The 18,608-nt window shown below is 42.0% G+C and overlaps 1 protein-coding gene across 5 annotated transcripts in view; it reads left to right on the forward strand.

The window, feature by feature from the left end:
* The window catches only part of eml1 (EMAP like 1), a 196,160-nt gene that overhangs the window by 159,665 nt on the left and 17,887 nt on the right, over positions 1-18,608 (forward strand). For all 5 annotated transcript variants that reach the window (XM_067991785.1, XM_067991781.1, XM_067991782.1 and 2 more), the window contains 8 exons: positions 2,052-2,201; positions 2,665-2,734; positions 3,034-3,144; positions 4,946-5,041; positions 8,504-8,638; positions 10,598-10,697; positions 15,219-15,373; positions 18,445-18,570. In XM_067991785.1, the coding sequence (XP_067847886.1) occupies positions 2,052-2,201; positions 2,665-2,734; positions 3,034-3,144; positions 4,946-5,041; positions 8,504-8,638; positions 10,598-10,697; positions 15,219-15,373; positions 18,445-18,570 (943 nt within the window). The remainder of the gene's footprint in view (positions 1-2,051; positions 2,202-2,664; positions 2,735-3,033; positions 3,145-4,945; positions 5,042-8,503; positions 8,639-10,597; positions 10,698-15,218; positions 15,374-18,444; positions 18,571-18,608) is intronic.

Here is an 18,608-nt window from a genome sequence, read left to right on the forward strand (position 1 = left end):
GGCCAGAGCATCATGACTAAACACTTCCTGGAAAATTGGCGGAAATGGTTCCCACCCCAATTTGCTGGCCAAATGAAGTACTCATCCCAATTTAATGCTGCAGGACGCAAAAGGAGGCATGGAATTTCAGGGCCTGCCTCTTTAACCCCATTTGTGAGTGCCATTTGTGGCAATGCTCCTATCTGCACTAAGCACTGGGCTCAGTTTTACAGTTTACATTACACCAATTCAGTGTCCCACATTAATTCCTGCGGGGGTTCTCCCGATCGCCCGCCATAACTTCGGAGGAAGATCCACGGAAAACCCTGGAGAAATCGCTTTAACAGCGATTCTCCGACGTTTCCGAGGATCTTCCGCCAAACCTATGGTGGTGAGTCAGGAGAACCTCCAGGGAAATTCTACCCTAGAGATTCTAGTTTTCTGCCCATATTCTTGTGTAACAATATTTGAATATGTAATTATTTAATGCAGCTTCCATATGGCATTGTATTACGAATACAAGGGGAACATCTTGTTAACTTTGAGCATTTCCCTCTTTTTTTATTTCTCCCCTTTTTTGTTCATTTGGGATTTATTCTGTGAATTATTTACTTTGGATGAAGGGCTAAAGTAGTTTTATTTTCTGCCTTTTTTGTGCTGTTATAAGCATGACACATGCCCACATTTTTTAGATGATCCAGCTACTACATTTTGCTCACTCCAGCTACTCTGAAACTAAACACAAAACCCTTGCATCAGAAAAAGAGTTCAAAGCAATTTATTTGCAAGGCCACTAAAATCAATTTGCACCATAATGCGCACTGCAAAATAAATGTATTGGTGTCAGCCTGAAAGAGCCAATTGTTTTCCCTAAGGCTAAAGTTCATAAAACTAACAGCATACATTTTTAAAATAAAAGCTTAAAAACATCACTTAGAAATCCTTTTTTAAAATTTGTTCTTGGGATGTGGGCACTGTTGGCAAGTCTGCATTATTGCCCATCTCTAATTGCCTTGAGTTACAGAGTTGTACTAAAAGAAACAGCTGGGGGTCGAGTTTCCGCTTTTTCCGCCAGTTATATCAGTGCAATCCGGGCGAAATTGGCCGAGCCAGCGCAAATGATCAGGGAATTTTAAATGTAAGTGAGATACGCCCAAAACCACTTACGCTCGTGTTTTCCACGATCTTTTTTGGTGGTTCAAGATTCAATTCATCCAAATCAGGCCACGCCCACAGAACTGACCACGCCCCCAATTGACATTGTGAGTGGTTCGGGAAGGCTCTTCAAATTATGCTAATTTTGTTAGGCGCACAGGCACGCATGTTTTAAAAGTTCTTTTATATTAAAAAAATATTTAATTTACTAAGAAACTAACTCGTGTACACCAATGAAACTATTAAATGGTTCAGTATAGTTTTTTAAAAAAGTAATTTTCAGAGATTTTAAAGCAGGTTATTCACAGATGGAGGACTGGACCCTCTTATTAAAAATGCTTATTATTGTTGATAAGCTCATTTTCAGCTGTAATATTAAAACTGCATCAGGTTACCACTCTTAAATACATGAAGGAATGCTTTTTAATAGAAAGAAAAGAAATGATTACATTCTATTACACTGCCCGATTGCGCTGGTTTATGGAAGATTTTATGTTTGTGATTATGCAAATACATTTTAGTGGAAACCTGAACTGTAACCCAACCAATTTCAGGTGCACTTCAAAGCGGAAACTCTACCCCCAGCTGGAATCTTATTGAGCAACATGGAGGTAAATCCCTGCACTATTAAGAGGGGATATACAGAGAAAACAGAATTTGTATGTGTGTTTCTTTCCCTCTATTTTCCTCCCACTGGTGCTTTAAAAAAGACACAAACCTTTAGCTTTGCATTGCAAAACAGACACAGTCCTGTCTTGGTTTTCAATGTTTTTGCAGCAAATTCACAAAGTAATACCATTGTTTCCTTTGACTTTGTAGTCTAAGTGCCTCAGAATACAAATTAACTTTAAAGTTTCTCTTGACCTGTGTGAAGCTTCACCTGTTACTCCAGTATATGTCCTTGACAAATGTGTCAGCTATGGATACCGAGGCCGGGATTGCCGGTGTAACCTTTATCTTCTGCCAACCGGTGAGATTGTATATTTCATTGCATCTGTGGTCGTACTATACAATGTAGAGGAACAGCTTCAGAGACATTACACTGGCCACAATGATGATGTCAAGTGGTAAGTTTTGGAAAACATGCAGGTAAATGTGCCATAGTTCCATTTACTGCTCATTGCTGAGAACATTAACACTTTTTACAGTCAGCCTGTCCTCTAATCCTGTTTGTTACAAAACAGTAAGTCTAAATAATTATTTCTGGCCTGAGAGCAATTGATTTGCATCTGTTTGCTATAGTGCAGGTTTTTAATGCTAACAGGAAACTTGCTGGAAAGTACCTGAGGTTTCTGATGATGTCATGTTCTGATTTTCAAATGACTGGTTTCACTTATTTGCTGACTGATCGATCAGTCTGTCAGTGTGTTTGTTTTAGCTCTGCTTAGGATGAAATTACAAGCACTAATGACATTGAAATATTGTTAGTTGGGATTGTGTAATAATGGGTATTAGCAAATCTAGTTAGGGATAATATGAGTCCTGTCGTTATTTTCATGCAACAGCTGACAGATGTTTTTCTTTTCACAGCCTTGCAGTCCACCCTGACAGGATCACCATAGCAACTGGTCAGGTTGCAGGGATAACCAAGGATGGAAATGTGTGTGGTACTTTTTATTCATAAGTTAATGTAAAGTGAAATAGAACATGCAGGCACATAATGCATCTCATTTACTTGATTGGTGTTTCAATAATGGACTCTCCAACAGTCTATTTGAAAGCACCTCTACTCATTTTAATGAAGTTTTAAGTAGATAATTTAAACTGCAATAATACAATGAAGAAATCATGTGGAAAATCTATTCATATTTCCAGTAGAAATTGTTGAGCCATTTTAGAAAGCCTTTATTGTTGACTGGACTGTAGTGAAATCAATCTGCCTTTGCTTTATTTGCACAGCAAGCCGCCCCTCATGTTCGAATCTGGGATTCTGTTAGTTTGAATACACTGCACACAATTGGAACAGGTTTCTTTGATCGGTCAGTAACCTGTATTGCTTTCTCAAAATCGGTAAGTATAAGAATGTATTCTCTGAATAGAGTCATAGAATCATAGAATCATACAACACAGAAGGAGGCCATCCGGCCCGTCGTGCCTGTGCCAGCTCTTTGAAAAAGTTGTCCAATTTAGACCCACACCCCAGATTTTTCTCCATAATCCTGCAAATTAGTCCTCTTCAACTACATGTCCAATTACCTTTTAAAAGTTCCTGTTCCTAAAAAGAATCTGTTTCCAACACCCTTTCAGGTAGTACATCCTGATCTTAACAACCCTCTGTGTGAAACAATTTCTCCTCATTTCCCCTCTAGTTCTTTTGCCAATTATTTTAAATCTATGACCTCTAGTTACCGACCCACTTCCCAGTGGAAACAGTTTCTCCCTATTTGCTCTATTAAAACCCCTCATTATTTTGAATACCTCTATTAGATCTCTCCTTAATCTTCTCTGCACTAAGGAGAACAATCCCAGCTTCTCCAATCTCTCCAACTAACTGAAGTTCCTCATCCCTGGTATCATCCTGGTAAACCTCCTCTGTACCCTCTCCAAGGCCTTGACATCCTTCGTAAAGTGTGGTGCTCAGATTTGTACACAATACTCCAAGCTAGGTCGAACCAGTGATTTGTAATGGTTTAGCATGGCTTCCTTGTGCATTGGTTGCACATGATTAGCATTGACTCTGCTAAGATGCTTAGGTATCTTTCAGCTTCATCTTTAGCTTTCAACACAATTCATGAAGTACATCCTTCGTCTGTGTAGCACTTTATTTTTTTTTATTCGTTCACGGGATGTGGGAGTCGCTGGCAAGGCCAGCATTTATTGCCCATCCCTAATTGCCCTCGAGAAGGTGGTGGTGAGCCGCCTTCTTGAACCGCTGCAGTCCGTGTGGTGACGGTTCTCCCACAGTGCTGTTAGGAAGGGAGTTCCAGGATTTTGACCCAGCGACAATGAGGGAACGGCGATATATTTCCAAGTCGGGATGGTGTGTGACTTGGAGGGGAACATGCAGGTGGTGTTGTTCCCATGTGCCTGCTGCTCTTGTTCTTCTAGATGGTAGAGGTCGCGGGTTTGGGAGGTGCTGTCGAAGAAGCCTTGGCGAGTTGCTGCAGTGCATCCTGTGGATGGTACACACTGCAGCCACAGTGCGCCGGTGGTGAAGGGAGTGAATGTTTAGGGTGGTGGATGGGGTGCCAATCAAGCGGACTGCTTTATCTTGGATGGTGTCGAGCTTCTTGAGTGTTGTTGGAGCTGCACTCATCCAAGCAAGTGGAGAGTATTCCATCACACTCCTGACTTGTGCCTTGTAGATGGTGGAAAGGCTTTGGGGAGTCAGGAGGTGAGTCACTCACTGTAGAATACCCAGCTTCTGACCTGCTCTCGTAGCCACAGTAATTATATGGCTGGTCCAGTTAAGTTTCTGGTCAATAATGACCCCCAGGATGTTGATGGTGGGGGATTCGGCGATGGTAATGCCGTTGAATGTCAAGGGGAGGTGGTTAGACTCTCTCTTGTTGGAGATGGTCATTGCCTGGCACTTATCTGGCGCGAATGTTACTTGCCACTTATGAGCCCAAGCCTGGATGTTGTCCAGGTCTTGCTGCATGTGGGCTCGGACTGCTTCATTATTTGAGGGGTTGCGAATGGAACTGAACACTGTGCAGTCATCAGCGAACATCCCCATTTCTGACCTTATGATGGAGGGAAGGTCATTGATGAAGCAGCTGAAGATGGTTGGGCCTAGAACACTGCCTTTGTATTAAATGCTGTAGGAAATCCTGTTATATGTGTTACTTCCATTACATTTCTTTTTCAGAATGGAGGCTCTACCCTATGTGCAGTGGATGATTCCAATGATCATGTCCTTTCAGTGTGGGATTGGCAGAAAGTGGAGAGACTAGGTGATATTAAGGTATTTCCTTTCTGTACATTTTTATGTCTACATTATTGGATTATTATAGAAGTCATAGAATCATAGAAGTTACAACATGGAAACAGGCCCTTCGGCCCAACATGTCCATGTCGCCCAGTTTATACCACTAAGCTAGTCCCAATTGCCTGCACTTGGCCCATATCCCTCTATACCCATCTTACCCATGTAACTGTCCAAATGCTTTTTAAAAGACAAAATTGTACCCGCCTCTACTACTGCCTCTGGCAGCTCGTTCCAGACACTCACCACCCTTTGAGTGAAAAAATTGCCCCTCTGGACCCTTTTGTATCTCTCCCCTCTCACCTTAAATCTATGCCCCCTCGTTATAGACTCCCCTACCTTTGGGAAAAGATTTTGACTATCGACCTTATCTATGCCCCTCATTATTTTATAGACTTCTATAAGATCACCCCTTAACCTCCTACTCTCCAGGGAAAAAAGTCCCAGTCTGTCTAACCTCTCCCTGTAAGTCAAACCATCAAGTCCCGGTAGCATCCTAGTAAATCTTTTCTGCACTCTTTCTAGTTTAATAATATCCTTTCTATAATAGGGTGACCAGAACTGTACACAGTACTCCAAGTGTGGCCTCACCAATGCCCTGTACAACTTCAACAAGACATCCCAACTACCGCATTCAATGTTCTGACCAATGAAACCAAGCATGCCGAATGCCTTCTTCACCACCCTATCCACCTGTGACTCCACTTTCAAGGAGCTATGAATCTGTACTCCTAGATCTCTTTGTTCTATAACTCTCCCCAACGCCCTACCATTAACGGAGTAGGTCCTGGCCCGATTCGATCTACCAAAATGCATCACCTCACATTTATCTAAATTAAACTCCATCTGCCATTCATCGGCCCACTGGCCCAATTGATCAAGATCCCGTTGCAATCCCAGATAACCTTCTTCACTGTCCACAATGCCACGAATCTTGGTGTCATCTGCAAACTTACTAACCATGCCTCCTAAATTCTCATCCAAATCATTAATATAAATAACAAATAACAGCGGACCCAGAACCGATCCCTGAGGCACACCGCTGGACACAGGCATCCAGTTTGAAAAACAACCCTCTACAACCACCCTCTGTCTTCTGTCGTCAAGCCAATTTTGTATCCAATTGGCTACCTCACCTTGGATCCCATGAGATTTAACCTTATGTAACAACCTACCATGCGGTACCTTGTCAAATGCTTTGCTGAAGTCCATGTAGACCACGTCTACTGCACAGCCCTCATCTATCTTCTTGGTTACCCCTTCAAAAAACTCAATCAAATTCGTGAGACATGATTTTCCTCTCACAAAACCATGCTGACTGTTCCTAATTAGTCCCTGCCTCTCCAAGTGCCTGTAGATCCTGTCCCTCAGAATACCCTCTAACAACTTACCCACTACAGATGTCAGGCTCACTGGTCTGTAGTTCCCAGGCTTTTCCCTGCCGCCCTTCTTAAACAAAGGCACAACATTTGCTGCCCTCCAATCTTCAGGCACCTCACCTGTAGCGGTGGATGATTCAAATATCTCTGCTAGGGGACCCGCAATTTCCTCCCTAACCTCCCATAATGTCCTGGGATACATTTCATCAGGTCCCGGAGATTTATCTACCTTGATGCGCGTTAAGACTTCCAGCACCTCCCTCTCTGTAATATGTACACTCCTCAAGACATCACTATTTATTTCCCCAAGTTCCCTAACATCCATGCCTTTCTCAACCGTATTGCAGAGATTAAATTTAAATGACTGTTCAGGCAACATGATAGTGGTCAATCACTTCAATTATCTATATTGTAGCTGCCACATGTGTAATCTGTTTTATCTGATCTTGTATTATATTTGTCCTGAAGTGATTATAGGGAAAGATGTCTGCTTTGAACTTGTCTGGACTGCATGTTCTCTTTATATGAAATCTGTCCATTTACACTGATCAGAAACAATCGGGGAAATATCAGGTTATAAAGACTACAAGTCAAACATTAAGTTCATGTTTGGAGGAAAGAACGAAAACCATTGATCACAACAATTTGGACAATATGTTAAATTGCTTTTTTCTTCAAGAGAAATACAGCAATTGCTAAAGGTTGAAAGATAATCACCCATTTTCAAAAGATGATTAGAAATGATGAACATCTCATGACTCACAATCTTGATCTGCCATTTTGTTCTTAAAATTTCCCCTCTGTTTCAGCGACTTTAAGCTTCTGTTTTTCTCCTGGAAGAAAGTATTTTTTATTCAGGCGCTTCTGTTCAGCAAACTGTTGACAGGCTCTGTAATAGTCACTGTAAGGTGCAAAATATTTGTATAAATCAGACTGGAGAACCTGGTGCAGTGAACCTTTCAGAAACCACAATTGGCATTTAATTGCAATATAACTTTGTAACCATGTTCAAAGGACCTTGCCTCCATTTTAAAAGTGTGCTTTTAGGATTTTTTCCTGCGCAACAGAATCGGGGGGTGTGGGTGGGGGTGGGGAGGAGGCTGAGGGGCGGCCACACTATCAAAACAGAGGTAAACTGCAACGATGAACTTTATTTCAAAGGAAAAGGTAACTGCGGGGAAATACATTTAATTCAAATACTTATCAATATGTGTTCCACATCTCTAACACTCACCAGCTCACCTTATTGACAGGGTCCCCTATAGATCCTAGAAGTCAGGTGTTTAATTAAAGGAGATGCAAAGTGGACAAATGCTTGCAGAACATGCCTGTTCACTTGTATTGATTTCCACATACATAGTTTCTTTTACAGATCAATTTGCAGCCAACAGTCTTTTTCACAGTCTTTGATCAGAAAGCTCTATAAGGATATTTTAAATAGGCTTGATGTGGAATATTGAATGGTTGAGTAATTTTACATTGAAAGTATGAGTTACCTTGCCTAATTCAAAAGCTACAAAATATATTGAAGAAAAAACTCTTCAAAGGCTCAATTTCTGCTGTCAATTCCCCACTTCCACAGAGGTGCTATTCCTTATGATGTAATTTTAAAGCTATCTTCCTCTAACTGATGTTAACAATATGCATAAAGGTTCCTCCCAGTGGCAGAATGTAATTGTAAGATGTGGGTTAATTGAGTGTACGCCCTGAGTTTCCAGTCTGTAGACATGTCTGAGGAATGGGTGGATAGGGAGAGGGAATTTGAAGAATGGCCTGTACTACTCTTGGATATTTCCTTTTGGATGGATGAAGAGTAGCAATGGCAACTGCCTGGGAGCAGCTTATCTGTACACTCTCCTAAAGAGAGAGGGGAAAATAATGAAGGTGGCGGGGGCGGGAGGGGTGGTATCCCACCAATTACTGAAGAAAGACTTAATAATTCAGTGAATCAAAGCAGGTGTAAGGCCAGGAAATATTCCTCTGAAGTTAACTCTATGATATGTAGAATTGATGGTTGCTTAGAAACAACTTATGAATATGTGTTCACTTGTATCCTTACCAGTGTTCAAATGAGCCAGTATTTGCAGCAGATTTCCATCCAACAGAGACCAACATTATTGTAACCTGTGGGAAATCACACATTTACTTTTGGACGCTTGAAGGAGGCTCTTTCGCAAAGAAACAAGGATTGTTTGAGGTAAGATTGCATTGTATAAAAATCGGAAGGACATGGGTCCTTCAAGTAAAAAAAATTGTTTTTAATATAAACAGGGCAGTGGAAGTCAAGTATTGCTCCAAAAGTAATATCCCTGTAACACCATTCTACCAGTCACATGATTCCTATTATGTACTTGCTTAGATAATGCACTATTACTATCATTGAGGTATCACTGAATACTGATAAAACTTTTAAACAATGCAAAATTCCATGGGAAAAATAAAGGATTATAAATAATATGACTGCATGGACAGGGATGAAAATAACATACTTTGAATTCACATAATATGTGCAAACTGCTCAAGCATCACTGCTCATGTGTGTCCTTTACACTCCACAATTACACTAATGCATTGGAAGTCCCTCCTCTCCCCATCAATTTTATACATACAGTTAAGTTTGCTTGACTGCAACAAGTTGTCTCCTAAAAATGTAGGTACGTCTGTAAATTTGAATTTGAAAAAAATGATCAAATCAGGTTGGTTACTGAGATAATTTACATGTATGTCAAGGAGCAGTAGCAACCCCTGCTGCCAGTTTCAATCCTGTAAACTCTGGCTTCCAGTCTCTCTTGCTTTCCTGCCTTCAACCATTTCCACTGAGATAAGTTGTAGAATAGCAGCACTGCCTAACCATGTGCCTTGGCAGAGGTGAAATCCCGGTGTAATCCTGATGGATCTTACTGCATGAAAATGAATGGGAAAGCACAGTTCAAATTTTAAGTGGTGTAATTAAACTGGAACCAAAGCTAAAGGGAGTGAGAATATCCTGCAAACCAGGTTAGATCATTAAAAATGACAACTGACACTGGAATTCTGTACTCTAGTCAACATGGTGCCGATGTTTGTCAGTGATCTTTAGCAAGGGTGTAAACTCTTAAGATTAAAGAGGGATTTTACTTATCCAGGGAACATGAGTAAGCAGTGTTCCCATTTTGATTAGAATAATTTGATAGGGTTAAAAACAGAAGTACATTTGTGGGCAAGTTCTCTTCCAATTAATTAGTATACAGCTGGGATTTCTATGCTTCTGAGTTGCTAGCAGGTTTGACTATGATCTTTCGATGCTATATTATAACCCAGGAATACAGTAATTTTTTTTGTAAAATGTTCTGTTTTTTTAAAATTCGTTCATGGGATGTGGGCATCACTGGCAAGGCCAGCATTTATTGCCCATCCCTAATTACCCTTGAGAAGGTGGTGGTGAGCCACCTTCTTGAATCGCTGCAGTCCGTGTGGTGAAGGTTCTCCCACAGTGCTGTTCGGTAGGAAGTTTTAGGATTTTGACCCAGCGATGATGAAGGAACGGCGATATATTTCTTCATGTCTCATGACAGCAGCACATTATTTTCCAGTTTAAAAAGATTTGGACTTCCATCAGTAATCATAAACGTGTAAACTCCCCCCCAATTACTGACATGCAACACTAATACGTGGTAAAATTTGGCAACAGTAATGAGTCGGATGCTAAAAAAATGATATTAAGTTCCAACAGAAAGTTTATGAACAGAAAGATGCTGAGATCTGTGTGGATTATAAAATTAAATTGGCTTTGATTATGTTCGAGGTTGTAACCTGCACTTGGAGTTCAGATGACTTGATTGACTGAGAATAATGATGTCATCCACATCCCTCAAATATTTTCAGCACAGTTCCAACCATCAGATTTTGTTTTTCTATTCCTACAAAGTAAAAGGACACGAGGGAGGGATTGGCTAATGTACATATTTCAGACTCTTTGGCTACATGTCCGATCCTTGATGGAGGCTGATGCTTTCATTTACAGACACAATATTCTGTCTCTTTGTTCATACAGATGGTTTAAAGTGCCCATGTTACAACAGATATTCGGTTCTTCAAATGACTTGAAAATTGTTGTGGATTGTTCTAAAAAAAATTGAACTTTAAATGCTATCTAAATGTATCTGCTTCTTCATAGAAACATGAGAAACCAAAGTTTGTGCTGTGTGCGACCTTTGCTGAGAATGGTGATACAATAACTGGGGATTCGAGTGGAAATATTCTAGTCTGGGGAAAAGGTGAGATCAAGACGGACTTTGCTTTTCAAGTCACATTTTAGTTCTGTTTCTTCTTTTCTCCCAGTTGCTGGTGATATCTAATTTTAATTTCAGCCTTTAAATCATGTGCAAAGTACCATGCAAGGGCATTATTCATGAATAAAGATTTTATCGCTGAATATATAAAAGGAAGTCAGACATTAGACAGTAGCCTGCCTTCAACAAATGCCCTTGCGATTGTACTTTATAATTTATAGCATTATATTCTGCAATGTTGCGGGTAGTAAAATTGATGAAAATAAGAAGAATGGTGAAACAAAATGTTACTCTAATTGGGTTTTTTTTTGGTAAGAGCAGATACAGTGGATTTCTGATCTCCCCAGTCTGGATGAGATTGAATTCTGTGAAAGAGAAAAATATAATAAAACTCTTACTGTTAAATATCACAAAAACCCTATTTTTGAATTCAGTAAAAATTTTGGGTTCCTCGCTGGATCTGTTGGTTAAAAGTGAGAAGCTGAGCCTTGAAAACCAGAAAAGCCCCATATTTGATCACATGTTTGTGAATGAATGAACTGATCTCAGCTAGGTTGATGATTTGGGTGTTACAATTGGTCTCAGTGCTGCTGGGTTAGGGAGAGCCAGGGATCCTGCTCCTGACCACTTGCCAACGATTGCTGCTCGAAGTGCGGGTGCCTGGACACTGGGTGAGGACAGGATCAAGCTCTGCTGTGATGCTCTCATGGTTGAGTAGTCTGCTGACACTCACACCTAGGGTCACATATGATGGCCTCTTGGGTCATTACTGGAAAGCCCCTGGCAGCTGTGGAATTGTATCCCAGCAAGGGGTCAGCACCTACAGGAGAGGAGGAGAAAAGTATCAGAAAAAGATTTTTTTTTAAAAGTCCTTAATTGCAATATTGTTTTGTATCCCACTGAAGCAGGGTGTCCACATGTTCTGGCAATCCACCCAGTGGAGTCCAGGCAACTCAGCCCTGTTTGTGCTTATGTTTCTTAATCGCTGGTTTATTCTGTTTAAATTCCATGGGCCTGATGATTTGGAAAGGGCTGTTCATTGTCTCATTGGCGGATAAATCTTAAATCACAAAATCAAGATCTGTTAGTATCAGAAGCTTGAAATATATGCAAATTAATGAGAATATGGGCTTAAACTTTATGGGCAGCATTTTAGCACCCGCTATCGGGTGCGTTCCTGGCGGGGGGGGGCCCCGAAAATCGGGAAATCCCGGAGCAGGACCGGAGCCCGCCTTGAACCCGCGCACTTCCGGGTTCCCCGCTGACGCGCCAGCGTGCGTACGCAGCCCCCGCTGGTGGAAATCCCGCAGGCAATTAAAGCCAGCGGGATGCCACTTGAAAGTATTTATTTGGCTTGTTCAGGTCATTAACTAACCTGATTAAGGGATTATGTGAGGAGGGGTGGGATTTTAGAGCAACCTGGGACTGTTTCCCACACTGGGGGAAACACTCCCAGTTCAAATGGACCTGTTGCAGCCATCAGCCTGTGGCAACTGCAAAGGTCCATTTGACAGGTGGGGGGGGAGACCCTCACTCATTGCAGGAGGCCACTCTGTCACTTGGGACAAAGTTTGGCCTCCACCACTCTACTCCTGACAATCAAAGTCACCAACTTGCACACTTACCCCGGGGTCCAGACACATGTCCCTACCTTGCGGACCCCCTCAGATGTACATCTTCCGGATGGGGGCCGCCGTAGCTGCAGTCATGACCTCCTTGGAGGGCGAACAGCATCACCAGCCTCGCCATCCACGCCGTCCACCTCTGACACGTGGAGCTCCACAACAGAGTGCTGTGACACATCCACCTGCACAGCAGGAGGGAGGGCTACCGCAGAGAGAGATGCGTCGCAGAGGGCACTACCCTCGCCACAGGGTCCACAGACCGAGGCTCAGCTTCCTGGACCTCTCTAAGCAGCAGTGCACAGGAGGCTCAGAGTCACTCGACATGTAGTCGTGGACATCTGCAGCCTCCTTCATGCCAAGCTGCTCCTGGCTGGCCCGAGCACCATCTTCTTACCTGTCGCTGTCAAAGTCACCACTGCCCTCAACAACCTCTCCTCCGCATCCTTCCAGGGTGCCACCGGGGATATCGCCGATGTCTCTCAGCCGTCTGCACAAAAGAGCCCTGCAAATGCACCTACACCCACTCTGCAGTGACACAATGGGTGGCATCAGTTGTGGGTCTTCATAGTGATCCTCAGGAAAGGGCATTATTGTACAGACCAGACAAGATTCACGAAGACATGGCAGTAGTGGTGCCAATATAATATGTGATGTGAGTTGGTCAGAAATTCAATAGAAGTAAAAACCATGACAAACCCTCAAACACCCTTGTGCATCCCCTTCATGCTCACGACACGTTTGCCTTACGCTGCCTACTGCACATATGTGATGCATGCCCTGTGGCTGCAGCACAGGTAGTGGCAGGTTGAGTGAGGCTGGCCGTGAAAGAGATGCACGAGAGGGTGAGTACGAGATAGAGCCATGAGATTGTATGAGGATTGGGTTGAGTGGTAGTGGCGGGATGAGTACTAGCGAGGTGAGTAGGTGCAGGTACGATGAGGATGAGGTTTGAGTGGGTATGAGGGGTGATGTGATAGAGTAGTGTTGGCAGTGCAGAAGGAGATGTGGGTTGGGGGCGGTGATGTGGCAGACGGAGTGTAGGGGAAAGAGTAAGTGTACTCACTTTGGCTGACCTACTGAGGTCATTGCAGCGCCTCCTGCACTGTATGCAGGTGGGCGATATGTTGGTGGTGCTGGTGACCTCCTCTGCCACCTCGAGCCAGGCCTTCCTGGTGGCAGAGGCAGGCCGCTTCCTCCCGCCCGCCGGGAGGAAGATCTCTGTCCTCCCCCTCCTCCTCACCCCGTGTATTGATACCTGGAGTGAGGCATCATTAAACTGGGAGCAGCCTTCCCCCTGGCCTGCTCCATGCTGTGATTTTTTCTGTTTGTTGCAGCATCTGTCAGTGGAGGACTGCCCCTTTAAATAGAGCTCCTCCAGCTGACAGATCTTACTGCGCATGCGCAGCCCGCCCGACGCGCAGATCAGCAGTGCGGAACCCGGAGGACCAGGTAAGTGGATCCAGTTAGTGGATTGTATGCTACAATCGCGCAGGGAGCTGACTAATTTCACCGGGCGCGTTACCCACGCACCCGATAGCCCCCCCGCCGAGAACCCGCAGCCCTGCTAACATCGGGCCCTATATGTGGCCCCTGAGGCTCCATGGTAAGTGGCCCTCAAAAATAAAAAGCTTGGACACACCTGCTCTGAACCAAATGACAGAATCCATTTGCTTGACAAATGTAGCATCTGGTGCATGGGTCACACCTTCATCCAGATTTCTGTGATCTCTGGAGCTGGAGATGTAAGCTATGGATTCATGAAAGTCGGATGTGTGCTTGTGACTTTAGGCAACAGTTAATCCTTTTGGTAATTGGAAACCAAATGTAAATGTGAGTCCCAATAGAAGCATTTGAGCCCGCCTCTGCCTCTCACAAAGCTGTGGGCTCATGACAAACACAAAAATTCCATTGCATAACTCTCCATTCAACTGGTGAGTTGCCCAAGTGGGTTAACGCAACCACATCATCTAATCACTCCATTTCTCTGCCCTGTAAATCCCATAGTATATTAATCACATTTTTTTTATTCCTGTACATAGTTTATTAGAGCAAGTTGATCACGTTCATTGCATACATAGAAAGTGCAGCTGCTTTCATCTGACAATCAGCTTGCTGTTATATTCGTTTCGATGCACTTGTTACAGAATTCTGTGTTTTGGGAATTCAGGCATGCACCTCCTGCGATTCTCTACTAAAGATGAAAATCTAGCTTTAGAACTTTGTTGACATTCCAACATGCTCTACCACAGATGGTAAAACCCAAGTTCGAGTCTGGAATTTCCAATCTTAGCCAGACTATTGCAAAGACATAGAAGCCAAGGGCTGTCTCACAGTGAGGAAAGCAGCCTAGTAATCCTAGGCATGTGACTTGAGCGGTATCTGCAGAGACCTGGAACCAGGAGATTTTCTTTTGGGGAGTGGTTGTGGGGGTGCAGTGGAATGGGGGCATGAAAATAAAAATGGAGCAGAATAAAACCTATAAAAAGAGTTAAAAGATAGAACTTTAGAAACATGACGAGGCAGCCCATTGAAAGTGGGTCGATGCTCCTCTACTTGCGGCTCAGCCTCCCCTAATCTCTTAGCTGTAGAGTCCATGATGTGAATAGGAAGAATGAAATTATCACTCCGCTCCAAAAAAAATGGAAATCACTGTGTTTATAGCAAAATACGCTAAGAGGAAAAAGTCAAACTTCTCTCCTTTATTGTTATTTGCTCATAAATACCAGTGCTAATTATCTGATCTCTTTCCAAGTGGTTTGGTAACTGTTGAAACAAATACTAAAATTCTATTTTAAGAAATTAGATTCAAAACTGATCTATAGGATGCTTTGTTCATTTTTTCTTTTTAATACAATTGTACTGTTGTGACAATTTATCTTAGGTACCAACCGCATTAGCTATGCTATTCAGGGGGCCCATGAAGGGGGTATTTTTGCACTTTGCATGCTGCGTGACGGCACTCTGGTATCAGGTGGAGGAAAAGACCGAAAGCTGATCTCCTGGGACCACAACTACCAGAAGATGCAAGAAACTGAGGTGAGACTTCAAAGCTAATAATGGTATATTTTCCCAACTCCTGGAGACCAACATTCAAAGAAGTACACTCTCTGGCTCTGTTATCATATATTCTTCAGGCTACCAATAAATAATTGAATATACTCCTCCGAACAACAGTTCTGTAATTATATTAACAGGGTAGAACTTCTATAGCCTTGTTAGGATTGTCCTGACAATTAAATATTAATCTCCTTAAAGATTAAGGATTGGAATACAATATATGAGTAATTTGAGACATGACATGTGATAACTGTAGAATGCTTGGGAGGAACAGGTGAACAGGCCTATATTTCACAAAGCTCTCCACCACTGGGGTTTTCCTCGTGTCTTGTCTGGTCTGGTGAAGAATAATTGATGGAGATTGATTGCTAGGATTAGTCAACAACTTCATTATCATTGTATCATGCAACTATCAGGATGGTAGAAAGTGAACTAGATGGACCTTGGTCTTTTATTGTTTGGTAATACCTATGTTCCTCCTGGACACTGCTGCGAGCAACCCGGGAGAAAAATCAATGGGCTATTAGTAAAATTGTGTGGTTTTTTTTCATTTTCTTTGAACACTTTCATGTATTAGTTATAAAAATATTGGTGATGGGAAAAGGGCTGTTTGACTGGGTGGGGCGGTCATGTGATGAAACCTTCAGTAATACGTCCACCCAGAGTTGGCAACCCTAATATTGACTGGTTCTGTATTTAAAGAACTATAATGATTTCATTACGGCTTCCTCAACCTATTTTTCATTTTTAAGCTATATATTAAGTCAATCCCTCAAGTTCATTGCTGCGAACAAAAGCAAAAGCACCGTAAATAACATTACTTTTCTCACCACTCTTTATGAAGTTTGAAGTGGTCCCCTTGAGCGCTAAGGTACACGCTCTCATTTTTAAAAAGAATCTTGGAAGAGCAGAAGAACTTCTGTTAAGGTTGTACATCGGAGGCACAAATCAGTTGCTAGGATAGTGCAAATACAAATCCTACCATCCTATTCAGAACAATGAAAGAGCTGTATTGTTTAAACATTAAAAACGAGCTGGACTAGTGTGCATCTTCCAGCAACCATTTTCCTCTTCTCCCACCCCTGACCAGTTCTCTTCCTTCAAGACCACTGGCCAGATAAAAGATGGAGTCAAAGTTTCAAGTGAGAAACAAACCAGCATATGGGAGAGTCTGAAGGCTTTCAAAGATCTGCACACTCTTCTCTCCAGTGTAGATCAAGTCCATGCATTATGCCACCTGGAGCTTTCTCAATGATGGCTTGTATTTGCATTCTCCCTACTTCATTTTCACCAATATTAAACCTTTTAAACTATCTTTACAACATAGTCCTGACAGCAAACACTTCAAATTCGATCAGACTTTTATGACCTCACTAATAAAGAGGCCACATACTCCTTGGAAAATAAGAGTCTAAATGGAGTAGAGGAGCAGAGGGATCTGGGAGTGTAGATACACAAATCACTAAAAGTAGCGACGCAGGTTAATAAGGTCATAAAGAAACCAAACCAAGCACTGGGGTTCATTTCTAGAGGGATAGAATTGAAAAGCAGAGAAGTTATGTTAAACTTTTATAGAACCTGGGTTAGACCACACTTCGGGTACTGTGAACAGTTCTGATCTCCATATTATAAAAAGGATAGAGAGGCACTGGAGAAGGTGCAGAAAAGATTTACTAGGATGATACCAGAACTGAAAGGTTATACCTATCAGAAAAGATTGAACAGGTTGGGGCTCTTCTCTCTAAAAAAAGAGAAGACCAGTGGGGGGGAACCTGATAGGGGTCTTTAAGATTATGAAAGGGTTTTATAGAGTAGACATAGAGAAGAAGTCGCCACTTGCAGGAGACCAGAACTAGGGGCCATAAATATAAGATAGTCACTAATAAATCCAATAGGGAATTGAGCATGTCTTTCAATGGATTTTAAACCTTCTCCTAATTATAAATCACATTCATGCTTTGTTAGATTATTTCTTCTGAGTACTCGAGGCTTCCCTCACCATCCCCCCCCCCCCATCCAAATAATGGTTGACATATTGTTCCTGTTTTAATCAGAAGGTACTTGGCTGGATTAATGATTATTATCATGGGTTCAAATCAAACACAGCCCATTTTAGTGTTGTTTGAGGCTGAGTTTCTTTACAGGGGTATAGAAAATAATTTGCTGCTCATTTTATCCCTCCCCAGATTTTTTATTCGCTATTTGTTTAATTATGAAACAGAAACAAGTTAAGAACTGAATGTGCCTAGCTTTGAATCCTATCTAGTGAAATTCTCTTCTCATCCCATGTGAATTACGTTTAGGCAGTTTCAAATTACTTGCTGACCTCAAACCATCCACAATTTAGCATGAATTAACAGTCTTATACAGAGGCCGTAAGGGTGGCAGGTGTAGGAAGTGAAAAACAGCCCACTGATGCTCTTCTGAGGTTAGGGTTAATAGGCATTGTTGGGCAGAGTAGAAGAAGCTTTACTCTTTATCTGAACCATGTTAAACATAACTTAAGGGTGGTGCTTAATACTGAAAAACACAGAAAAGAATTCTGTTTCCTAGAAATAATATCTCTTGTCTCATGGAAAAATAATTTAATACAATTTATTAATTAAAAATAATAAGAATAAGATGAAATGTGTAAGAATTGTTGATGCTAGTTTCAGGTCTGTGTAATTGCAGGATGCATCTGATAATTGACTAGACATAGAAAGATATTGGAGACTTGCGATACGTACTTTGTCCCTTCCATCGCTGCTTTGGTTGTACGTTTTATGAGATAAAACAACCTGATACTTTCTTTATGATAAAGAAATGCCATCTGCATTATCTGAAAAGAACAGGCAGTTGCAGGGTTACATTTTTAAGAAAATGTGGTTCACTGCCAACAGTTTAGCCTAATAACACAAGCATATCCTACAAATGAGTTTGATTTCATAACATTGTTGTCTTGCTAATACAAACATCCTACTGCCAGGGCAAATGAGCTTCATAACATTTTCTGTACTGGTCGGACTTATACAGAATCTGTCTATTATCCCTTCTTCTTCTTAATTTAGGTTCCTGAGCAGTTTGGTCCAGTGAGGACAGTAACTGAAGGAAGGGGAGAAGTGTTACTCATTGGCACAACAAGGAATTTCATCATACAAGGCACTTTATCTGGAGACTTTCACCCAATCACCCAGGTAGGAGCAAGTGACTACAAAATATGCCCTTTTTATCT

Source organism: Heptranchias perlo, chromosome 10 (genome assembly GCF_035084215.1).
Source record: "Heptranchias perlo isolate sHepPer1 chromosome 10, sHepPer1.hap1, whole genome shotgun sequence".
In the NCBI taxonomy this organism is placed as follows: domain Eukaryota; kingdom Metazoa; phylum Chordata; class Chondrichthyes; order Hexanchiformes; family Hexanchidae; genus Heptranchias; species Heptranchias perlo.